The sequence below is a fragment of the Podarcis filfolensis genome (genome assembly GCF_964270895.1).
Source record: "Podarcis filfolensis genome assembly, chromosome: 4".
Classification (NCBI taxonomy): Eukaryota; Metazoa; Chordata; class Lepidosauria; order Squamata; family Lacertidae; genus Podarcis; species Podarcis filfolensis.
Genome location: NC_139607.1, coordinates 11,074,339 through 11,091,942, shown reverse-complemented (window position 1 = coordinate 11,091,942; position 17,604 = coordinate 11,074,339). Strand labels below are relative to the sequence as shown.

At 40.3% G+C, this 17,604-nt stretch overlaps 1 protein-coding gene across 4 annotated transcripts in view; it reads right to left on the bottom strand.

Moving 5' to 3' along the window:
* The window catches only part of UGGT2 (UDP-glucose glycoprotein glucosyltransferase 2), an 80,343-nt gene extending 62,739 nt beyond the window's left edge, over nucleotides 1-17,604 (bottom strand). For 2 of the 4 annotated variants that reach the window (XR_014547209.1, XM_083610405.1), the window contains exons 1-8: nucleotides 17,349-17,604; nucleotides 13,276-13,358; nucleotides 10,577-10,707; nucleotides 8,801-8,913; nucleotides 6,018-6,192; nucleotides 4,431-4,527; nucleotides 3,895-3,967; nucleotides 317-417 (exon numbers count right to left, since the gene is read on the bottom strand). Coding sequence is in view for 2 of the 4 variants with exons in the window: in XM_083610405.1 (XP_083466531.1) it covers nucleotides 317-417; nucleotides 3,895-3,967; nucleotides 4,431-4,527; nucleotides 6,018-6,192; nucleotides 8,801-8,913; nucleotides 10,577-10,707; nucleotides 13,276-13,358; nucleotides 17,349-17,500 (925 nt within the window). In the remaining 2 variants the exon portion in view is untranslated. The remainder of the gene's footprint in view (nucleotides 1-316; nucleotides 418-3,894; nucleotides 3,968-4,430; nucleotides 4,528-6,017; nucleotides 6,193-8,800; nucleotides 8,914-10,576; nucleotides 10,708-13,275; nucleotides 13,359-17,348) is intronic. The other 2 variants (XR_014547210.1, XM_083610406.1) reach the window with 2 other exon arrangements.

Genomic DNA, 17,604 nt, shown 5'->3' with positions numbered 1-17,604 from the left:
AAATCCAACAACTCCTTTGCACATACAAGGTTTGTAAACGTTACATTGATGTCAGTACAAAAAAATTTTTTTTTCCTTCCAGTAGCATCTGTATCTGAAGAAGTGTGCATGCACACGAAAGTTCATACCAAGAACTAACTTAGTTGGTCTTTAAGGTGCTACTGGAAGGAAAAAAAAATTTTTTTGTTTTGACTATGGCAGACCAACACGGCTACCTATCTGTAATTGATGTCAGTATAACTGGTGCAAATACACTGCCATTCATTCTTCCACTGTGTTACACCAAAAAACAAACAACTAGTATAAAGGTTATTACCTGACAATTCCCAAACCTTCAAAGGCTCTGTATCATCACTACTTTCAATCAGGTATTTCCTCAGCTCTTGAAGATTGTCTTTGAGGTCAGGATAGTTCTGCCTGGATTTTATGAAACATAAACCAAGTCAATACTACACAACACTTGTAGGAGCTTACAATTCGGTTGGCATAAAGACCAACGATAAACGTTTGGAAACTGTAGTTTTAATGTTTCTCCTAACCCAGAAGGGAGGAACTTGGTAATGCTACTGTCCCGCACAACCAAAGTTTGAAGACGGGGTTCAAAGCAAAGTTTCAATCACTGATTACCATTAACCATGGTTAGCAACCATAGGAGCCAACTCCAAATAAATGCCGTACCATATAGGCCAAAGTTGTTGAGCTTTTTGACAAAAACTCCAAATAAATGCAGTCATTAGCTACTTTTGGGGAAAGTCCGATATGAGCTGCCATGTGCCTGGGTTTTCCAGGACATTTTAACCAATTCTCAAAAATACTACCTGGGAAATTACGGGTGTGTGGAAGCCCGTAAAAGAGCCAGATAATGGCGCTTTTGTAGGCCAACTGACCTTCCAGCTGGCCGCTCCCTTCCATTAGGCATGGGACTTTTAGGCTGCAAATCTCTCTTCCCCTCTCCCAGCCCACAGCTTTACAGTGCAGCAAAGCCACCAGCACACTTGCAGCCCTGCCACATATGGTTGCCAAGGTGGAAGGTGGGGGGCAGAAAGGTCGCTGGGCCAGCCTGGAGCTGGCATAGCATTCATAGGCCTGATGCTGTCACACAATGACTGTGAAACCAGCTCAGGATCCGACAGATATGGGCCAGCTCAGCCCCTCCTCACCCCTGGAACACCCTGTTTCAGAGCGTTGTGCTGGCTACTTCTGGCAGGCATTCCAGAGGCACTAACACCTGCCCGTCTGGTGGGTGCAAGAGTGCTGCACCAACAGCAGGAGGCTGGTTTAGCTGGGAGAGCTTGGCTGGTCCCTTCACCCAATTCAGCTCACCCTCCCAAGCCTGGTACAAAGGAATGATCTCCCATGTAGTAGTACCTCCCTTTCTATAGATATTAGGCAGAACTCTTGCATAATTGAAGTTATATCATTATTATTATATAGTTATACAATTATTTATCGTAATATTTAAATCAGATTAAGGAACACTGAAAAACAAAACATCGAGTCAGCTGTAAATCAAATTTTCTCCCCTAAGTTTTATGGTTTAAATACAACAGACAACAGGGTCACTTATATTTCAAAATTAATAATTCCAGTCCAATGCAAGGCCTTTATGTTAGCCCAACTGAACATTTTCCCCTCAGCTTTTGTCAAGGGCAGATATTCAAACATCCCCAGAAACAATAGACATTGTGGATGTTTTTGGAACGTGCCGGACACAGTAGAACATATTCTTTTCTACTGCCCATTGTACAACCAGCTATGCAAATGCATGCTGAAATATACTCGGAGTCGAGTGTGGATTTCATGCTCTTTATTCATCTCATAGTAGTAAGGAATGAATGTTTCCCCAAAGTATCTGCTTTATATACATTATTTACACAATGGGCCACACGTGATTGGCTAATTCCGGGATTCTCCTGTAGGCCAATCAGGTTGTGGATTCACTTCCACCTGGAGCTGGATTGGGTGGCTCCTGCAGACCAATCAGACTGCTGCATTCTGAATCCTATTGTTCTAGGACCAATCAGACTGCTGCATTCTGAATCCTATTGTTCTAGGACCAATCAGACTGCTGCATTTTGGATCCTATTCAATTCAGTACATAACAATAACACCTGCTATCCCCCTTTTGGGGGTAGTCTTCACAGCACAATGAAAATAGGAGATTCTATCTGTTTAATATTAACCTGCAAGTAACTGCAAGGGTGGCTAAGTTTTTATCAATAGTATCTCTCAGAGTGGTGAATGGCACTATTTAGCGGGAAGAAACTCCAATGAAAATCCTCATTACATTTTTTTTACATGGCTATTTATTTGTATATATTTTAAAATTTTATACATAGATGTTTTATGATGGCCTATATTTGTAACGCCTAATAAAGGTTTGGTGAAGTAAGTAAGATATTAGGCAAACCCCAGCAGTAATGGTCTTTAGACATTTGATGAAATCCCTTTTTTGTTTAAGCAGGCTTTCTCTAATATGTGACTCAGCCGTTTATTACTCATTGAGGAAATTTATTTCAACGTCTATATTTGATGTGTTCTATTTTTGTATTTATTTAAAGTATTTTTAATCCACTCTACATCCAAAAAGGCTCCTAGGGCAGTTAACAAACGTCAGTGATAGTTGCATAATAAAATATGAAGACATTTTTAGTTTGTGGTTTATTTTCATTACAGTTTATCTTCATAAAGGATAAATATGAGCTTGGAATTAATAGGCTACACCCACAAAAGCCAATAAATGGTGCCTAATTTTCTATAAACTTATCTATTTTTGTTAATTTTCCTTAGTTCTTAATAAAGGATGTTGATTGAGCCATGGCCACTGGACCCTGCATCTTAACCATCCGTTTCCCCATATTAGGTATTTTAGGTATCACGTTCAACATTTAGCAAAAATGGCAGCCGTTATCATATAAGGAGCTGATTCTTTACGTTAATGCAAAATGTAAGCCACCCAGAGTGGCTGGGGCAATTTAGTCAGATGGGCGGCATATAAATGATACAACTACTAATAAAAATGAAAATGAGAATGAAAATAGTGTTGTTGTTGCTGTTATGAATGCAGGTCCTGCTTCCGGAATTGCAGGTTCAAGGTCCCAAGTATTTTATAGGATGTAATGGTCTACATCAGGCATGCCCAACTCCTAAGAGATGCAATCTACTCCCACTATAGCTGGCAGTCATCTGCCCTTTGGATTGACCAAAGCTGTGGAGCTTTTTTGAGGAAGACTTCACCAAAGTTGTTGAGCTTTCTTTCTTTTCTTCTTTTTTCCTGGGAGGGGGGCGCGATCGACCAGGATCACGAGATTGACCAGGGACGCCCCATAATCGATCACAATTGCCCGGTTGGACATGCCTGGTCTACATGATGTGATGAAGTGTGGTAGCTTTTGCTTCCACTCAAAAATATGCTATTGTATGAAATAGGGACATGCTGAGCAAAGGTGCAATTTTGTTCTTCCTCATGTTTGTCACTTTCCTCTCTAGGGGATATTTTATGATATATAAAGCATTTACCAGCACAAAAGGTGTTTCATCCTAACTGAAAATAAAAGAGATGTGCTTATGCAAGTAACCAAGCATAGTGTAAATTATCTTCATATGGTCAAACAACATGCCTTTTTAAAGAGATAAAATATATTTATTTGCACAGCAGGAAAATGTCTATGTGCATCCATTCTTCAACAGAAACCTGATCTTAAAACAATTGCAATATGGTCAAAAGAAACATTTTAACATTTCAAGACATTTGTAACTACCAGTTTAAATTAACTTCATAAAACAGGTAAAATTTCAAAAGATGATTTTGCAACAGATCTTATTCAAGCACTAAAAACACAAGTTTATAAAAGCAAGCATGCCAGTATGGAATTATAATTAACATAAACTCACTTTAATGTGTCAAAGAGAAAGCCCTGGACTTCACTTTCCTCATTGGCTCCTTCTGCTGTTACATTATTTGTAGCTAAACAAAACACATGTACAAAAATATGACAATATATTTGCTTTCTAGAACTGATTACAATTACTACTTTTTCTATCAAAGAAACTAACTCACTGCCTAAAATGAGAGGAAGAAAGAAATTAAGACAGGTTCTCAAATAGATGACAAAGGAGGAAGATCAGGTTTGGCATACAGTTAGAAAATAGGAGTTTTCCATTCCATCTACAAAAAAATTACAGATGTACATTTCTGTATTGATTCTCAACGCCTGTGGCTACTTTTGCCATATCCCACAAAATGCAATCACAACCAGCGGTGTGTGTCAGGAAAACAAATACTGGGTGAATTACTGACCCAATAAGACATTTTCCATTAACTTCAATGGGGCAATGTAGAAGATTACTGCCTTCAAAATTCTAGACACTGCCAAATATTTTGTGATGATAATGTCTCTAGTAATACCACACACCGGAGAAAAATGTACCTTTGGTCTGAGAGTCATCTACCGCTTTGTATTCTGTACTCTTTACTGCAAGTTCCACACCATATCCAGACAAATACATCTTCTCGGAGCTAGGTTTCTGCTCGAGTACATCATTTTGAAAAGAACAGAAGGGAGGAATGTTAAGTACTGCCATTTCTAAATAAGTTCTAAACTTAGATTTACTTCAGAGTAAATCACATTTAAATCTGTTGAACTCCTGAGTAAACATACACAATATCAGGATTATACTTTACAAATAATTGCCCGTTAAGGCTGCAATCCTATACCCACTACCCTGATAGCAATCCCCATACAATTCAGAGGGACTTACTTCAGAGTATAGCATTGTACTGAGTTGTAGCAGACATTAGACAAGAACTATGGATTCTAATCATTCTGTTTCTAAAACTAATAGAGGCCTACATTCTGAAAGAATACCTTCTATTGGCAGAGAGCCTTCTCAGTAGTGACACCCATCCTGTGGAATGCCCTCCCATCAGATGTCAAAGAAATGAACAACTGACTTTTAAAAGATATCTGAAGGCAACACTTTTTAGGGAAGTTTTTAATGTTTGATGTTTTATTGTGTTTTTAATTTTCTGTTGGGAGCCGCCCAGAGTGGCTGGGGAAAACCGAGCCAGATGGGCGGGGTACAAATTATTATTAATATCATTGTCATCATCATAAAGTTAGGGTCAGATTTTTTTTAAACTTCGGACACTACACTAATCCATGCACACTTTCTTTGGGACTGCTCCACAGAGTTTTCATCACCAGCCTAGTTGACTTCAATTAAAAAAACAACAACGACTTCACATCAAAGTTAGGCCTTGTGACTGAATGTCAGGATCCAATTAATGCAATATTAACTTGGAGGATGCTTGATGCGGTATATGCACATGGTTTGCAGTCTGTGCTTGTACAGGGGAAGAATTCTGACATACTGTAAAGAACATTCTAGAGGAAAGAAGGGAGGAAGTGCTTCACTAATAGGGCGAACAGATGCAAAAGAAGACAGTTAATAGTTTAATAGTTGTGCAGAAGTGGGAGCTGTAGCAGATGTTTTATAATATGAAAGGCACAGGAACCCTGTCCTCTTTTGCATCTGGCCACCCACAATGGGAACTTAAAAACAATGGGGGTGAAGGAAAAATAATCATTTTCAATAAAACGCCACCCGTTACTTTCCTTACAACATCCTTTTAGAATGTTTTATCATTTTACTGTTGTTAGCCGCTCTGAGCCCAGCTTCGGCTGGGGAGGGTGGGATATAAATAAAAGTTGTTGTTGTTGTTGTTGTTGTTGTTGTTGTTCTTATTATTACAAGATATATCAGTTCTCCAGTGGCTGACTGTAGGCTCATCTGAAGCCAGTCCTTCTCCTGTTAATTTCAATGTACTGTGTTATATTTGAAGCCTATAGGAAACCCATAAGTATGGCACAAGGCCAAAAGCCGCAGTGTTTCCCTTTTGTGGCTGAAAAGCTTTGAAACTGACAACAAAGTATGCAACAATGGGGTTTTGTGGACATTTGGAAAGAATTTAATTCAATTGCAGTTAACTATATCCCTTCTGCACACACACTTACCTGGACAAAATGTCGAAGAACGTAAACAATTTCCTCTTTTTGTGCTTGTTCAGACAAAACTTTGTGAAATGTAGCAAAGTCTTTTGTACCCATTTCGGCATAAAGGATCACTACTGGGCCAGTCTCATTAAGCGTAGGGAATTTATGATCTCCTTTGAACAGATATGGCTTGGGCCTTGGATTAAGAACAAATAATTTGTCAGTTTAAAAGGAATCACTTAATTTGAGTGTGTGAGAATGGGAGAGACTTCATTGCCTGGTTACTGAACAATTGACACAAGTATGTAACACAATCCAATACATCTTTACTCAGAAGTAAAACCCACTTTGTCCAATGGGGCTTCCTCTCAGATAAGGAAGTACCATATAAGACAGGCATCCCCAAACTCAGCCCTCCAGCTATTTTGGGACTACAACTCCCATCATCCCTAGCTAACAGGACCAGTGGCTAGGGATGATAGGAACTGTAGTCCCAAAACAGCTGGAGGGACGAGTTTCGGGATGCCTGATACAGGATTTCAGACTAAGATAAGGACATCACAGTAGCTAAAACTGGTTGCAGAACAAGCTAAGTTAGTTTCCAGCTGAAGATGCAACTCAGCATCAGCCATTTTATCAAGACACAGATAAAAAAGCTACACAGCTGCAAGCACAAAGCACTGAACGCTATTTTAATTATCCATTACACGCAGACTTTTTATTTAGTACCGTTCGTGGTAGCTATTAGACCAAAGGGATTGCAATCACTAAAGATGACATGGGTAGTTCAGGCTCTAGTTGAATTTATGCTTTGTTTCATGAAAAAGTAGCAATACTCTCACCATTACCAGAAGTTAAAACATACATGCAGCTTCATCCCATTCTGGTGGAACTTACTCCTATGTAAGCTACAATCCTGTGCATAATGTGTGTGCCTTGTAAACAACAAGAATTTGTTGACTTTGAGAATTTAATGACTTTGCAATCCTGTGCCATTTTAAACTATGTGTAGTTTGTTAATCTCACAATTTATGGGCTAATTCTGCTAGCAGGATATCCACAGAGAGCAGGGCAAGGTGGGGGGGGGGGAGCCACAAGGTTCATTTTCATAGCATGCACACTGCTTCTATCCTACCAAAGTAACTAAAGTTTAAGGGACACTAGGGGTAATGTTCCTTAGAACATGCTGAAGCTCAGCCAAAGAAATCTAGGCATGCATATGCTTTGAAGTCTGTATCAGTTCTCATCAATTATATGTAGGCTGGCAGACAATGGGATCAAACACCATTGTCTTCAGATCTGGGGAAGGATCAGAAGGGCTGAAATAATGCACCTAATCCCTGCAGCTAAAGTAGCCTTCAAATGTTGCAAGCAAGTAGAGAGCCAGAAGCCAATGCATATCAAGGTCACTTTTTGTGTGTGTGTGTGTGCGTGTGTGCGCGCAAATGTATATCATGTATATCTATGGATTGCATTCAATATTAGTTCTATTCAGAGGATGGTCACAGAAATTAATGGACATGGCTAAGATAGGTGCATTGACTGAAATGGTCTACTCTGTGTAGGACTTAGCTGGATATTGTTGGTGGAAAAAATATATAGAAAGGATAATTTCTGGATGCCAAGATCCAAATTTGGGGCAAGTACTCTGTGGTGAGAGAAGCCCATCAGAGAATTAATGTCACAAAATATGCAGCAAAGCAAAGCATGGAAATATAGGCTGTTAGACCTTTAAAAGTGAGTTCCAAAATTTCCGTTCCAGCATAGGAATGGACCACACGTTTATAAGTTAAAAACTGGTTTACTTACAAACTCTTCAAAGGTTAGGTTCATGTGCTTTTCCAGACATCAGTCAGAAGTTGCACAGGCAGTAAAAGTTAGCTTACAAAGTGGTGAAAGTTCCTAAATTACTGTAAAGGAACTCAGGAGTGGCTGGTGAGAACCATGTGGCTGAGCTGGAGCAGCCAGCTCAAATTTCTTTACACACTGAGCTTCTCAGGAAGATCTCCTCCCAAGATAAGGGGAAGTGCATTAATTTGACTTATGCATGTTGGTTATATGAGGCTGTTTTCAAACTAGCCTGGTTTTCCCATACATAACGCATCTGTTAATGTCATATCAGCCACATTCTGTCTCAATGTGTGTGATAATGTGCGTGGTAATCCCACAGGTATAATCCTGTATCCATATAATTTGTGTCAGAACCACACACGTGACCACTTGGGTCAGAGAAAAGTTAGTCGGCTAGTTTGAAATTTGCCAAATTTCATTAGTGGCAGAGAGCAGGCACTAGACAGCCTGGCTAATATTCCTAAATCAGAAGGTGCAATGTGTAGTATCTCACACAAACATCTTACTTCTCTCATGGTTTTAAAAGCTCCACCAATCTTTAAAAAAGAAAATAATAGCTGTTATGTGGCAATCCCACACAGTTCCATGGGCAGAACTCAACACTCCCTTGCGGAATCAGAGAATCAGAACTCTTGGAGTGTCAGGGGAGGCCACCTGATAGGATGGAGGTAGCAGCAGACCAAGAGATGGAGCTGAACTGACATGCACTGCCTGAAATGTAAAGTTCATATGGAAGAAAGATTGCAGACAATCACTCTTCCCAGGCGCCTGAGATGAAGCAACAGCTGCAACTCAAAGTGGCATCTTTGACCAACATGTATCATTGAGTCCCAATATCCAGGTTTATATGGTGAGAACAAAGGTAAATGTGTGCTGCCAAAACAAATAAAAATGTGATGCTGTGGAACAAAAGCTTTAAGAACTGTTCGTTCAAAATAGCTCACTATATTTACCTTGTAGCAGCTTTCTTCAGAAGCTTCCAAATTTCATTAGTCTTACAGGTGCTCTTCCCATGGATAACCACAAATGCACTGCAACCTTTCGGTGGCGGCTCATCAGCTGCAATCTAATATTTCAACAATTACACTCAACCCAGCTGGTGTAATTGCATTTCATCCTAAAAGTAATGCACCTTTCTTTGATTAAAACAGCTCATCAGCTGCTATCACATTGTGCGTCTAAGTACCAAGTATGTGAGGAGAAAATAATGAAAAGATCGGAGCCCTACAAGTAACACCAATGCATCCTGTCTCAGAATGCCCACCGTTAACAGTTATTTGGATGTTTTAGAAATCAATTTTCTTTTTTTATTAAGATAACAGAACACACCTTTTTTGGAAATAACAGAAGTAAACAGGGAAGCTATCATCTTTTCTCACATTCCCCAACTCCAGTTGAGGTCAAAATACATAACCTTTGGACAGTTTTTATACAAACTTTTGCAAAAACATGTGCCTACTTCACATGACAGGGACACCCTTTATTAAACTAGTTTATAAAGTATAAGCTGATTTTATAAAATTGCTGATAGGCAAATTCATAGTTACCATGTCTATTCTTCTACTTCCAAAAATGCCCTCAGAAATACCCACTTTAAGATCAGACTCAGCTTTGGTGTCAACATCAATAGGATACAGCTTTCTTTTTCACATCAGTAAGAGCAAGTTTGCAGCATTTTCTGTTGAGCCAGGTGAGTTGTTTGACCATATTTTGTTTTAACTAACTATAGTTGGGTGGGGGGGAGAGTTTCCAACATTTAGACATTACAAGGAATTTGTTAGTTCTAAAGCACATGTGAACAACCTGTAATCTAGGGGGCTGAACTCTGCACACACTCCATTAGTGGGCAGAAATGAAGAAATGAACTGGGACCCCATGTGTTTATTATAATATAGTGTCTTCCTGGATCATTCATTGTTGTCTTACACACATAACATTAAGCCAAACCATGGCTTAGTGGAAATGGACAGGCTCCCAGAGAGGAGATCATGGAAGCTTTTATTCTCCAAAATTGTTTTGCCAATGTACTAAGCTGTGTTTTGGCTTAGCATGACATCCAAATCCATGCTTGTGGTTTAGCTTTCACATCCAAACCACAAACTCCTAGGTCCTTGTTTGCAGCTTGCGGGTTGTCTTGCAAGAGACTTGGGTCAGCACAGCACAGCACAACATCATAATGACAAGGAGGAGCAAAGCAGCCATTATGTCCTCTTTGAGAGCCATGGTTTCGCTCATCCCTACATGGAAGCCAGGCCACTATCTCTATGGCGTGGGACCGATTTGATGCTTGCTTCTGAGTTCACACTGAACAATATATGCAGATGGGTTTCACCTGAAGAGGTCATATGAATGTAAAGCAAATAGTGTTTTTCTCCAGACCAGTCCTACCAATATCAACAACACTGCTACGGACTAAGAGCTGCTTTGAAGACCACCACCACTTGGATGCTACTGTAAATCCATCCCTCTGGTCTTTTTTCCCTTCCACGCAGCACTATAGTTCTACAGAAGCTTAGCAAGCAGACTATCACGCTACCACAAAACATTTTGGAAGGGAGGGTTGCAGCAGCATGAAGAAAGAGCTCTCAGCCATGCTGCAAGCTTCTGCAAGAGAACGGCTTGCAGTATGACAACAGCCACAATGAGGAGCCATTTTTGAAAGCCCCTCTTTAGCATGTGAACCAAAGCCATATCCAGATTCCTAGCTTGTACCAGCCCATTTTACACACCTGCTGAAACATCTGAATGGTTGGGGAATGTGCTCGTAAGGAAAGAGAAAATTTCAAAAAATTAATCTGCACATTTGAAAGGAACTGTCCGGCTTTCTTCAGGATTAAGTTGTAATAAGAATGCTCCGAGACTGTATTAAAAAAGGAAAAGAAATACAAGTGAGATGTTAACATCTAGTCCCAAATATCACTGAATTACAATTACGTGTTGGAAAATAAAAATATCTGGAATATAGAAAGTTGTAGGATTTCAGATGATTACCAATTCTAAAATGTTTATTCATACAAAGTACAATTTCTCTAGTTGGGGGCTTACAAATTAAACATAAAACATGCTATTAAGTGTCCATCAAAGGGCAGGTATATTGACTTGTGAACTGGTTTCTCTTGCTGATCTGAAAAGAGTGGTGCAGAAGTTGAATCATACATCAGAGAGCATTACTGTGTATTAATCACTAACCATTTTACCAAATAAAATGGCCCAAGCTAAGGTAAATGCCTGAAATCCTATGAACTAACAAGCAAAAAGTGCTGTGTTGTTGAATAAGCGAAGAGGAAAATGGAGGAAGACAAGACAGACAGTGCTGTGGAAAAGGAAAAAATAAAGTAGTACTAGTACAGATAAACAAAAGACAGAAAACAGGTTGCTATTCCACTGAGTAGTTATGCATATAATTTTCTTTTAACAAACAGCAATTACGGCTGCCATCCTAACCGAACACCTGGGCATGTCCTCAAGGACTAAAGATTATAAAGACAACAATTCTGTAATGGTTGCCAGCTTCAACTCTTTCCTGCACTGAGAATTCTGGTTGTGTGGCAGTTTGATTGGGGTTGGGTGGAAATATTTTAATTCACCATAACACGTAAGTATGGGGACAAGAGGACCAGCTGTGGCACCTTGTTCCTTCCTCTTAGTGCTTGGAACAGCGAAAAACTCTCCAGTCCCAGGAGGTGGGGAGTGACTAAGGAGGAACAATGACCTAAAGAGAACAGTATGCAACTCTAGGACCATATCATGATGTGATTCGCACTTAATGTTAAGCTACAGTTTATTAGATCATTTGAAGCCATAGCAGCAGCCTAACCATGGTTTATTAAACATGAACAAACCTCACCTGTAAGCCATGGTGTGCTGCTGGTTTATAAACCTTGATGTGCACTAACCATAGTTTAGAGTTATGCACAAACCTGTACAAAGCAAACATCAGAAGGTGTAGACGCCCCCTTCTGTGGAATTTTTTTTTCCTTTTTAATATTTAACGGAAGCCACCATGGGCATTTAAAGGAGGAATATAAATCCCCAAAACAAACAAAATGTTGTGATGTGCCCAAATGACTGGACACAATTAAAATTAGCATGCAATGTTTGATTCACTGCTACATCTAAACTTGGAGAACATTGTTTTAGCTAATTAGTAAATAAGAATCTGAAACTATTGTTTGATTCTTGTTTGTTCTCACTAGCAAGAGTTTAAGCAAACCACTTTTCTCCAAGTTTGAATGTAATGGGGAACTATGGTTTGTTACAAACAGAAACAAAACTTCCAGTCGCCTCCTTTGATGTGCTGCAGAAAAGAGCTCTGGGTTATTATAGATACAAAAATGCTGTACCTACACATTTATCAGTAACTCCATGTGGTGAACAGAAAAGAGGATGAACCCGGATATGACATTATGGAATTACCAAGTGGCAAGGCTCACTCATAAGGCCAAAATTAAGACCCTCCTTCATGCTGCTTCCCCTCCCCACCAACAAAAGCTGGGATGCTTAGATCAGAAACCTTTTTTAAAAGATCTCTGATAACTAAGAAGATGATGCAGAATATAAATAAGGATGGGGGGGCATGAAAAAGGTTTGGGCAAATATTTTTAAAAGCCATTGCTTATTTATTTATTTATTTACTTACTTACTTACTACATTTACATACCACTTTGTAAGGCATAATCACCTACAGAATCCATGAAAACCACGTTAACACCCCTAAAAATTGAGCAACAGCAATTCCAATACCATGATGAATAAGAGAGACTGAAATAAAAATATTTTGAATTTTTTCTTCTTCTTAGAACAGGAGGTCCCACATATCGGCTGAGGAAATAAGTTTCAGAGGTACAGACCCACCACTGAAAAGGACATGTCCATGCTATCCATCAGTCTAATCAGTGGCTGACTGCAAAGTCCAGGTATCAGCCAGGGCAAGGCAGCCTACTTTATGCAGTGGATTTTTGGAAGGGAGGATATCATTCTGATTTTCTGCTTCAGGCATCAACATGTCTTGGACTGTCTCAACGTTCTTATTTTAATGTAAAGAAACCAGAAAGCGAAGCGTTACTAAGGACAGATTGCAGAATACACTGTGTATTTAAAGCGACCCTTCAGATGTTGTTGGACTATTTATCTATAACATATTTTATTGCTTAATATAATCAAATCTCTAAGTGGTTTGCATAAAAAAGAATAAAAAATTCCTAAAACACAACATACAGACAAAGTTTTTAAAAACCCAAAACCTCCCATCAGCTCCAGCCAGCACCAGTAATAGTCAAGGATGATGGGAGAGTTGTAAACCAACAACAACTGGAGAGTCCCAGGTTAACCACTCTTGGTTGAAAGCATGCACACTATTAACACTATTACACAGTACAAGTTACAGAAAGGTCTGCCAGTCTAGATACACACAACAAACTCAACTTACCTCCTTTCCTGTATAATGTTAATTCTTTCACCGTTTCCAAAAACTGCCAGAATTGCTCATTGCCTTCTTCTGCAATGAATTCACTGTTAAAAATGTGTGTAATAATTCATCCATTAGTATAGCTCATAAGACACATACAAACATTTTGAGAAGAAGCCCAAGTGAGCGATCCTATACACAAGCAGCTGGCATATAGCAGGCCTGGCATCAGTTAAGCTGGTGCAAAAATTACACCGGATCCAAACTCCATTCAGGAACAGGGCTTCTGCTAGCAGAGCCCGCCTAAACCTAGCAGAGGGGGGACAAGTCTTTAAAGTTGTATTTGAATTACACCACTCTTTTTGCTGGTTTAATTTATCCCAGGTAACTGAGCTGAATGGGCTTAGGATCAAGCTTTAGTCTCCCTCTCCAGTACTGCCCCACTGTGCCTCTAGAAAACTCATTTTTCAAGGCTTATGCCAGTTTAAGATCCACTGAGCTCAACTCAGTAAGTTGGGATCCAGCTAAGACAGATGGGGGTGATATGTCAGTGTATCTCCAGCTGAGCTAAGGATGAAGAAGCCGAGCAGGTATAGCCCAGATCCACTGGGAACCTCCCAGCTCAGCTGGGATCTGCTGGATCCTCACACATCCCAGAAGATGTTGCTATGCCAATTCTCCCTGTGTTTGAAAAAGCCTATATGATTTAAAGACATAATTTACTTTTCACCACAAAATTGTAGAAGTCCTTTGAGATCAGTAGAACAACACTACATAGCAAACATTGTGCAGAATAATAACCCATGTCACCAACCAACAACAAGACATAATCTACATCGCCAGACCACTGGATCCCCGGACGTATATTTTGTATTAAGCTGTCAACCTATTAATTAATTGATTAATGAATCCCCTTCTACATGCCCCTTAAGGAAATTTACAAATATATAATAAAAACAGCTAAGACAGGTTTTTCTTAAGTCCAAAAACAATTAAAGATTGATTTAAAAACAATGCAGACTGAACAACTAAGGCAGAGATGTTTTCATTCAGTTATACAGTATAGCACTTGCTCAAATTAGGCTTGCGGGATGTAATTCTCACTTTACAGAGAGGAAACTGAGGTAAAAGCTGCAATCTTAAACATATTTATTGAGAATAAATCCTGTTAAATTTAGTAGGACTTATTTCTGATTAAACTTACTTAGAATTGCTATGTACATATGACACCCTAGCACACTCAGCAAGTACACCAGTGAAAGTGGATTTATACAATTAACTCTGAATGACTTTAAAGACATTCAGTCACCCATGAGCTCAGCAGGCAGGCCTGTACTGTAAAATGAGTGGATGAAAACTGAGTATGATGAGACATGCAAGTTATGTTGCCTCATTCCTCCATACATGTAGCACATACAGTGCAAAATTTTATGGTATTGTACAAGAGATATATTGAATGTTCATTGCTAAGGAAAACTCTGAATCATATACAATTGGAATTAAATTCTGATGTTGCACAGATTAAACTAGTAAGTTTTAACTACATAAATGTATTTTATTTATTTTATTTTTAAATTATGTGATATCCATAACACCATGGACAATAACTGTGTTACATGATCTAACCATTCTTGATGTTTCCTAATTGCTCAGAAGTTGTGTATTTTTTCACAAAGTGACTCATTTGCATGTAATGCCACAGCAAACCATGGCTTAGCGCAAACGCACAGGTTCCCAAAGAGGAGATATCGCTGTTACACTCCTCAGGGCTGAGTTATAATTTGGCTTAATTTGTCATCCAAACCCAGGTCTATAGTTTGCCTTACTTCAGACATACCATGAGTTGTAAACAAGGTTTGTTCTTTATGATATTTTATACAACAGAAACGTTTCTTATTTTATAGAAACAAAATGGTATAGTGGAGGACATTGTTTACTGCTGCACAGGTGACAAAGTCCTAGAAGGGCTATGCCTACATCTACTTATGTGCAAATTCTGCAATGAAAAGTTTGTTTGGAATAGGGTTTTGTCTCAAATTGTGGTAAAAAGGCACAGTCCCAGAAGACATGGAGTAACTACTGGATTATTTATTACTAAGACACAACACAAATTCAAATGAATCTATTTTGGGGGTGGCAGAAAAAGGAGCAGGATGCCAAACTGAAGACCACTCATAAGCTTAAATAGCAAGCAACATTTCTGGTTTAACATAGCAGAAAATAATGCTATTTAAACGCACCAATTCATTTTCTTCTATTTTAATGACAGCATAAAAAAGGAGGTGGGAAATTTTTTACATAGTTATATGCAGCATGCACACAGTGTGGCAACATTGGTCAAATTGCTGGAATATAAAGATCAACCATCTTGAGGTATTAAGTTGTTACTGGTGACATGTAGAATTATTTGAAATAAGGTTCTTACAGTACATCACTTTGGCATGTTATGGCATTGGAACAAGATTCATGTGCATGCCAGATGAAGACCCAAACTTGTTTCTTGTTATTTTTGATACTGCTGGATATGTAAGATATCTGACCTCAGTATTTTACCACATGGCTACACGTTCTTAATGGAGATACCAATAAGGCAAATGAACTCATACGAATACTATAAAAGGGCTGGAATGCAGGGGCACTTATTTGGTTTGTGATTACAACTCCAAGACACTTTCTCTGGAACAATCTCCCTAAAATGCCATTAAAATCTTTGGGACAGGCCCTTAAATCATTCCATAAATTCCAATGGATTTTCAAGGAAACGACCCTAAATCAATTGAAATTATGGACTTCCATGGACAATTAATGTTACATACATCACAGCATTCATCTTATGTATATCACAACTTTCCTACAAGTTAGTTCCAAGGCAGCATTCATGGCCCCTCCCTTCTCCTCACAATAGCCTTGTGAGGTAGGTGAAAGTGTGACCTTCAAGGCTGAGTATTTCAGAAGGAGTCTCTCCAGACTTAACCAGCCTGGCACCCTCAAGATGTTGCTGGGACTACAACATACACCAACTCCTGCCAGGGGCGCTATCTGGAGCTGATGGTGTCTGCAGTCCAAGGGCACAAGGCTGACAAAGGCTGCTCTAACCACTACACTACACTCCCTGGCACCGGAAGTCTCCACTTCTCCCAATCGGACTGCCCTGAGGTCCTTTTCCCTCGGCGTCCACCAGCCCCAGCCGGGAGAGCTGTGATTCCCAATCCGCTCTGGATTCCCACCAGGAGATCTGGTTGGAGGTTGCGCAGTCCAGCGCTTCTCAACCTTGGGTACCCCAGCTGTTGCCGGACTACAACTCCCAGCATCCCTCGCTCGCAGGGCCAGGGGTGATGACAGGAGTTGCACCAGACACCTGGGAAGCCGAGTTTGTGGAGCACTGGCTCAACAGGTAGGGCATGAGGGCTGCGGGTTCGAGTCCCATGTTAGGCAAAAGATTCCCTTTTTTTCAATTTTTTTATTAAGTTTCACAAAATTATACCCAAACAAAACACACAAACCAACAAGCATAAATCATAACCTTATTAAAATTACATTTATTAACATTGTTAAGTGACTTCCTCACTTCCCCTTGCTTGAATTTCCATACGTATCCTTATAATGGCTTTCCAAATCTTAATTCTTATAAACTTAACTTAGTCCATTAACATCCTTATCTCTTTTCAATTCGAAATTGTACATGTTCAACATCACTTAACTTAAATAAATTCCTAAGCCAATCTGTTGCCTGCAAGCTATTTCCAATTAGTTTAACTTAACAAATTTAGCTAAATAATCCTTAAATTTTGTCCATTCTTCCTTAGGCAAAAGATTCCTGCAGGGCAGAGGGGGTTGGACTAGATGACCCTCGTGGTCTCCTAGAATAAGGGACGGTGGGAGCTGAGGATTCCAAGTCGATCTCCCCACCCAGGGCAGGCGCACCCATGAGGCAAGCAGATCCACAGGGGCAGCAGATCCCGAGGTCAACCTTTCCCCTTAGTCTCCTTGTTCCTGACGCGGGTCATCCCTCGGCCCCTTTTGGAGGTGCGCCTCAGCTGCCCTCGCTTTCCCTCAGCTGACCCCTCAAGCAACCCTCTCTCTCGTCCCCTCACCTGGCCTCCAGCAGCAACGGAGTCGCCGGCCACTTCGCCGCCAGCCGGGCGGCCACCGCCTTCCTCGGGGAGCTCTCGGCGCCGCGCGGCCACAAGCCGAGCACCAGCACCCCGGCCACCAGCACCGCCACCCCGGCCACCTTCTTCGCCATGGCCCGCGTCGCCAGAATCCCCTCAGAGCGGCTGCCACGCACAGGCGGCGGCCCGACAGCGGGCTCCGCCCCCGGCCCTGCCGCCCCGTCCAATCGCTGCGCTC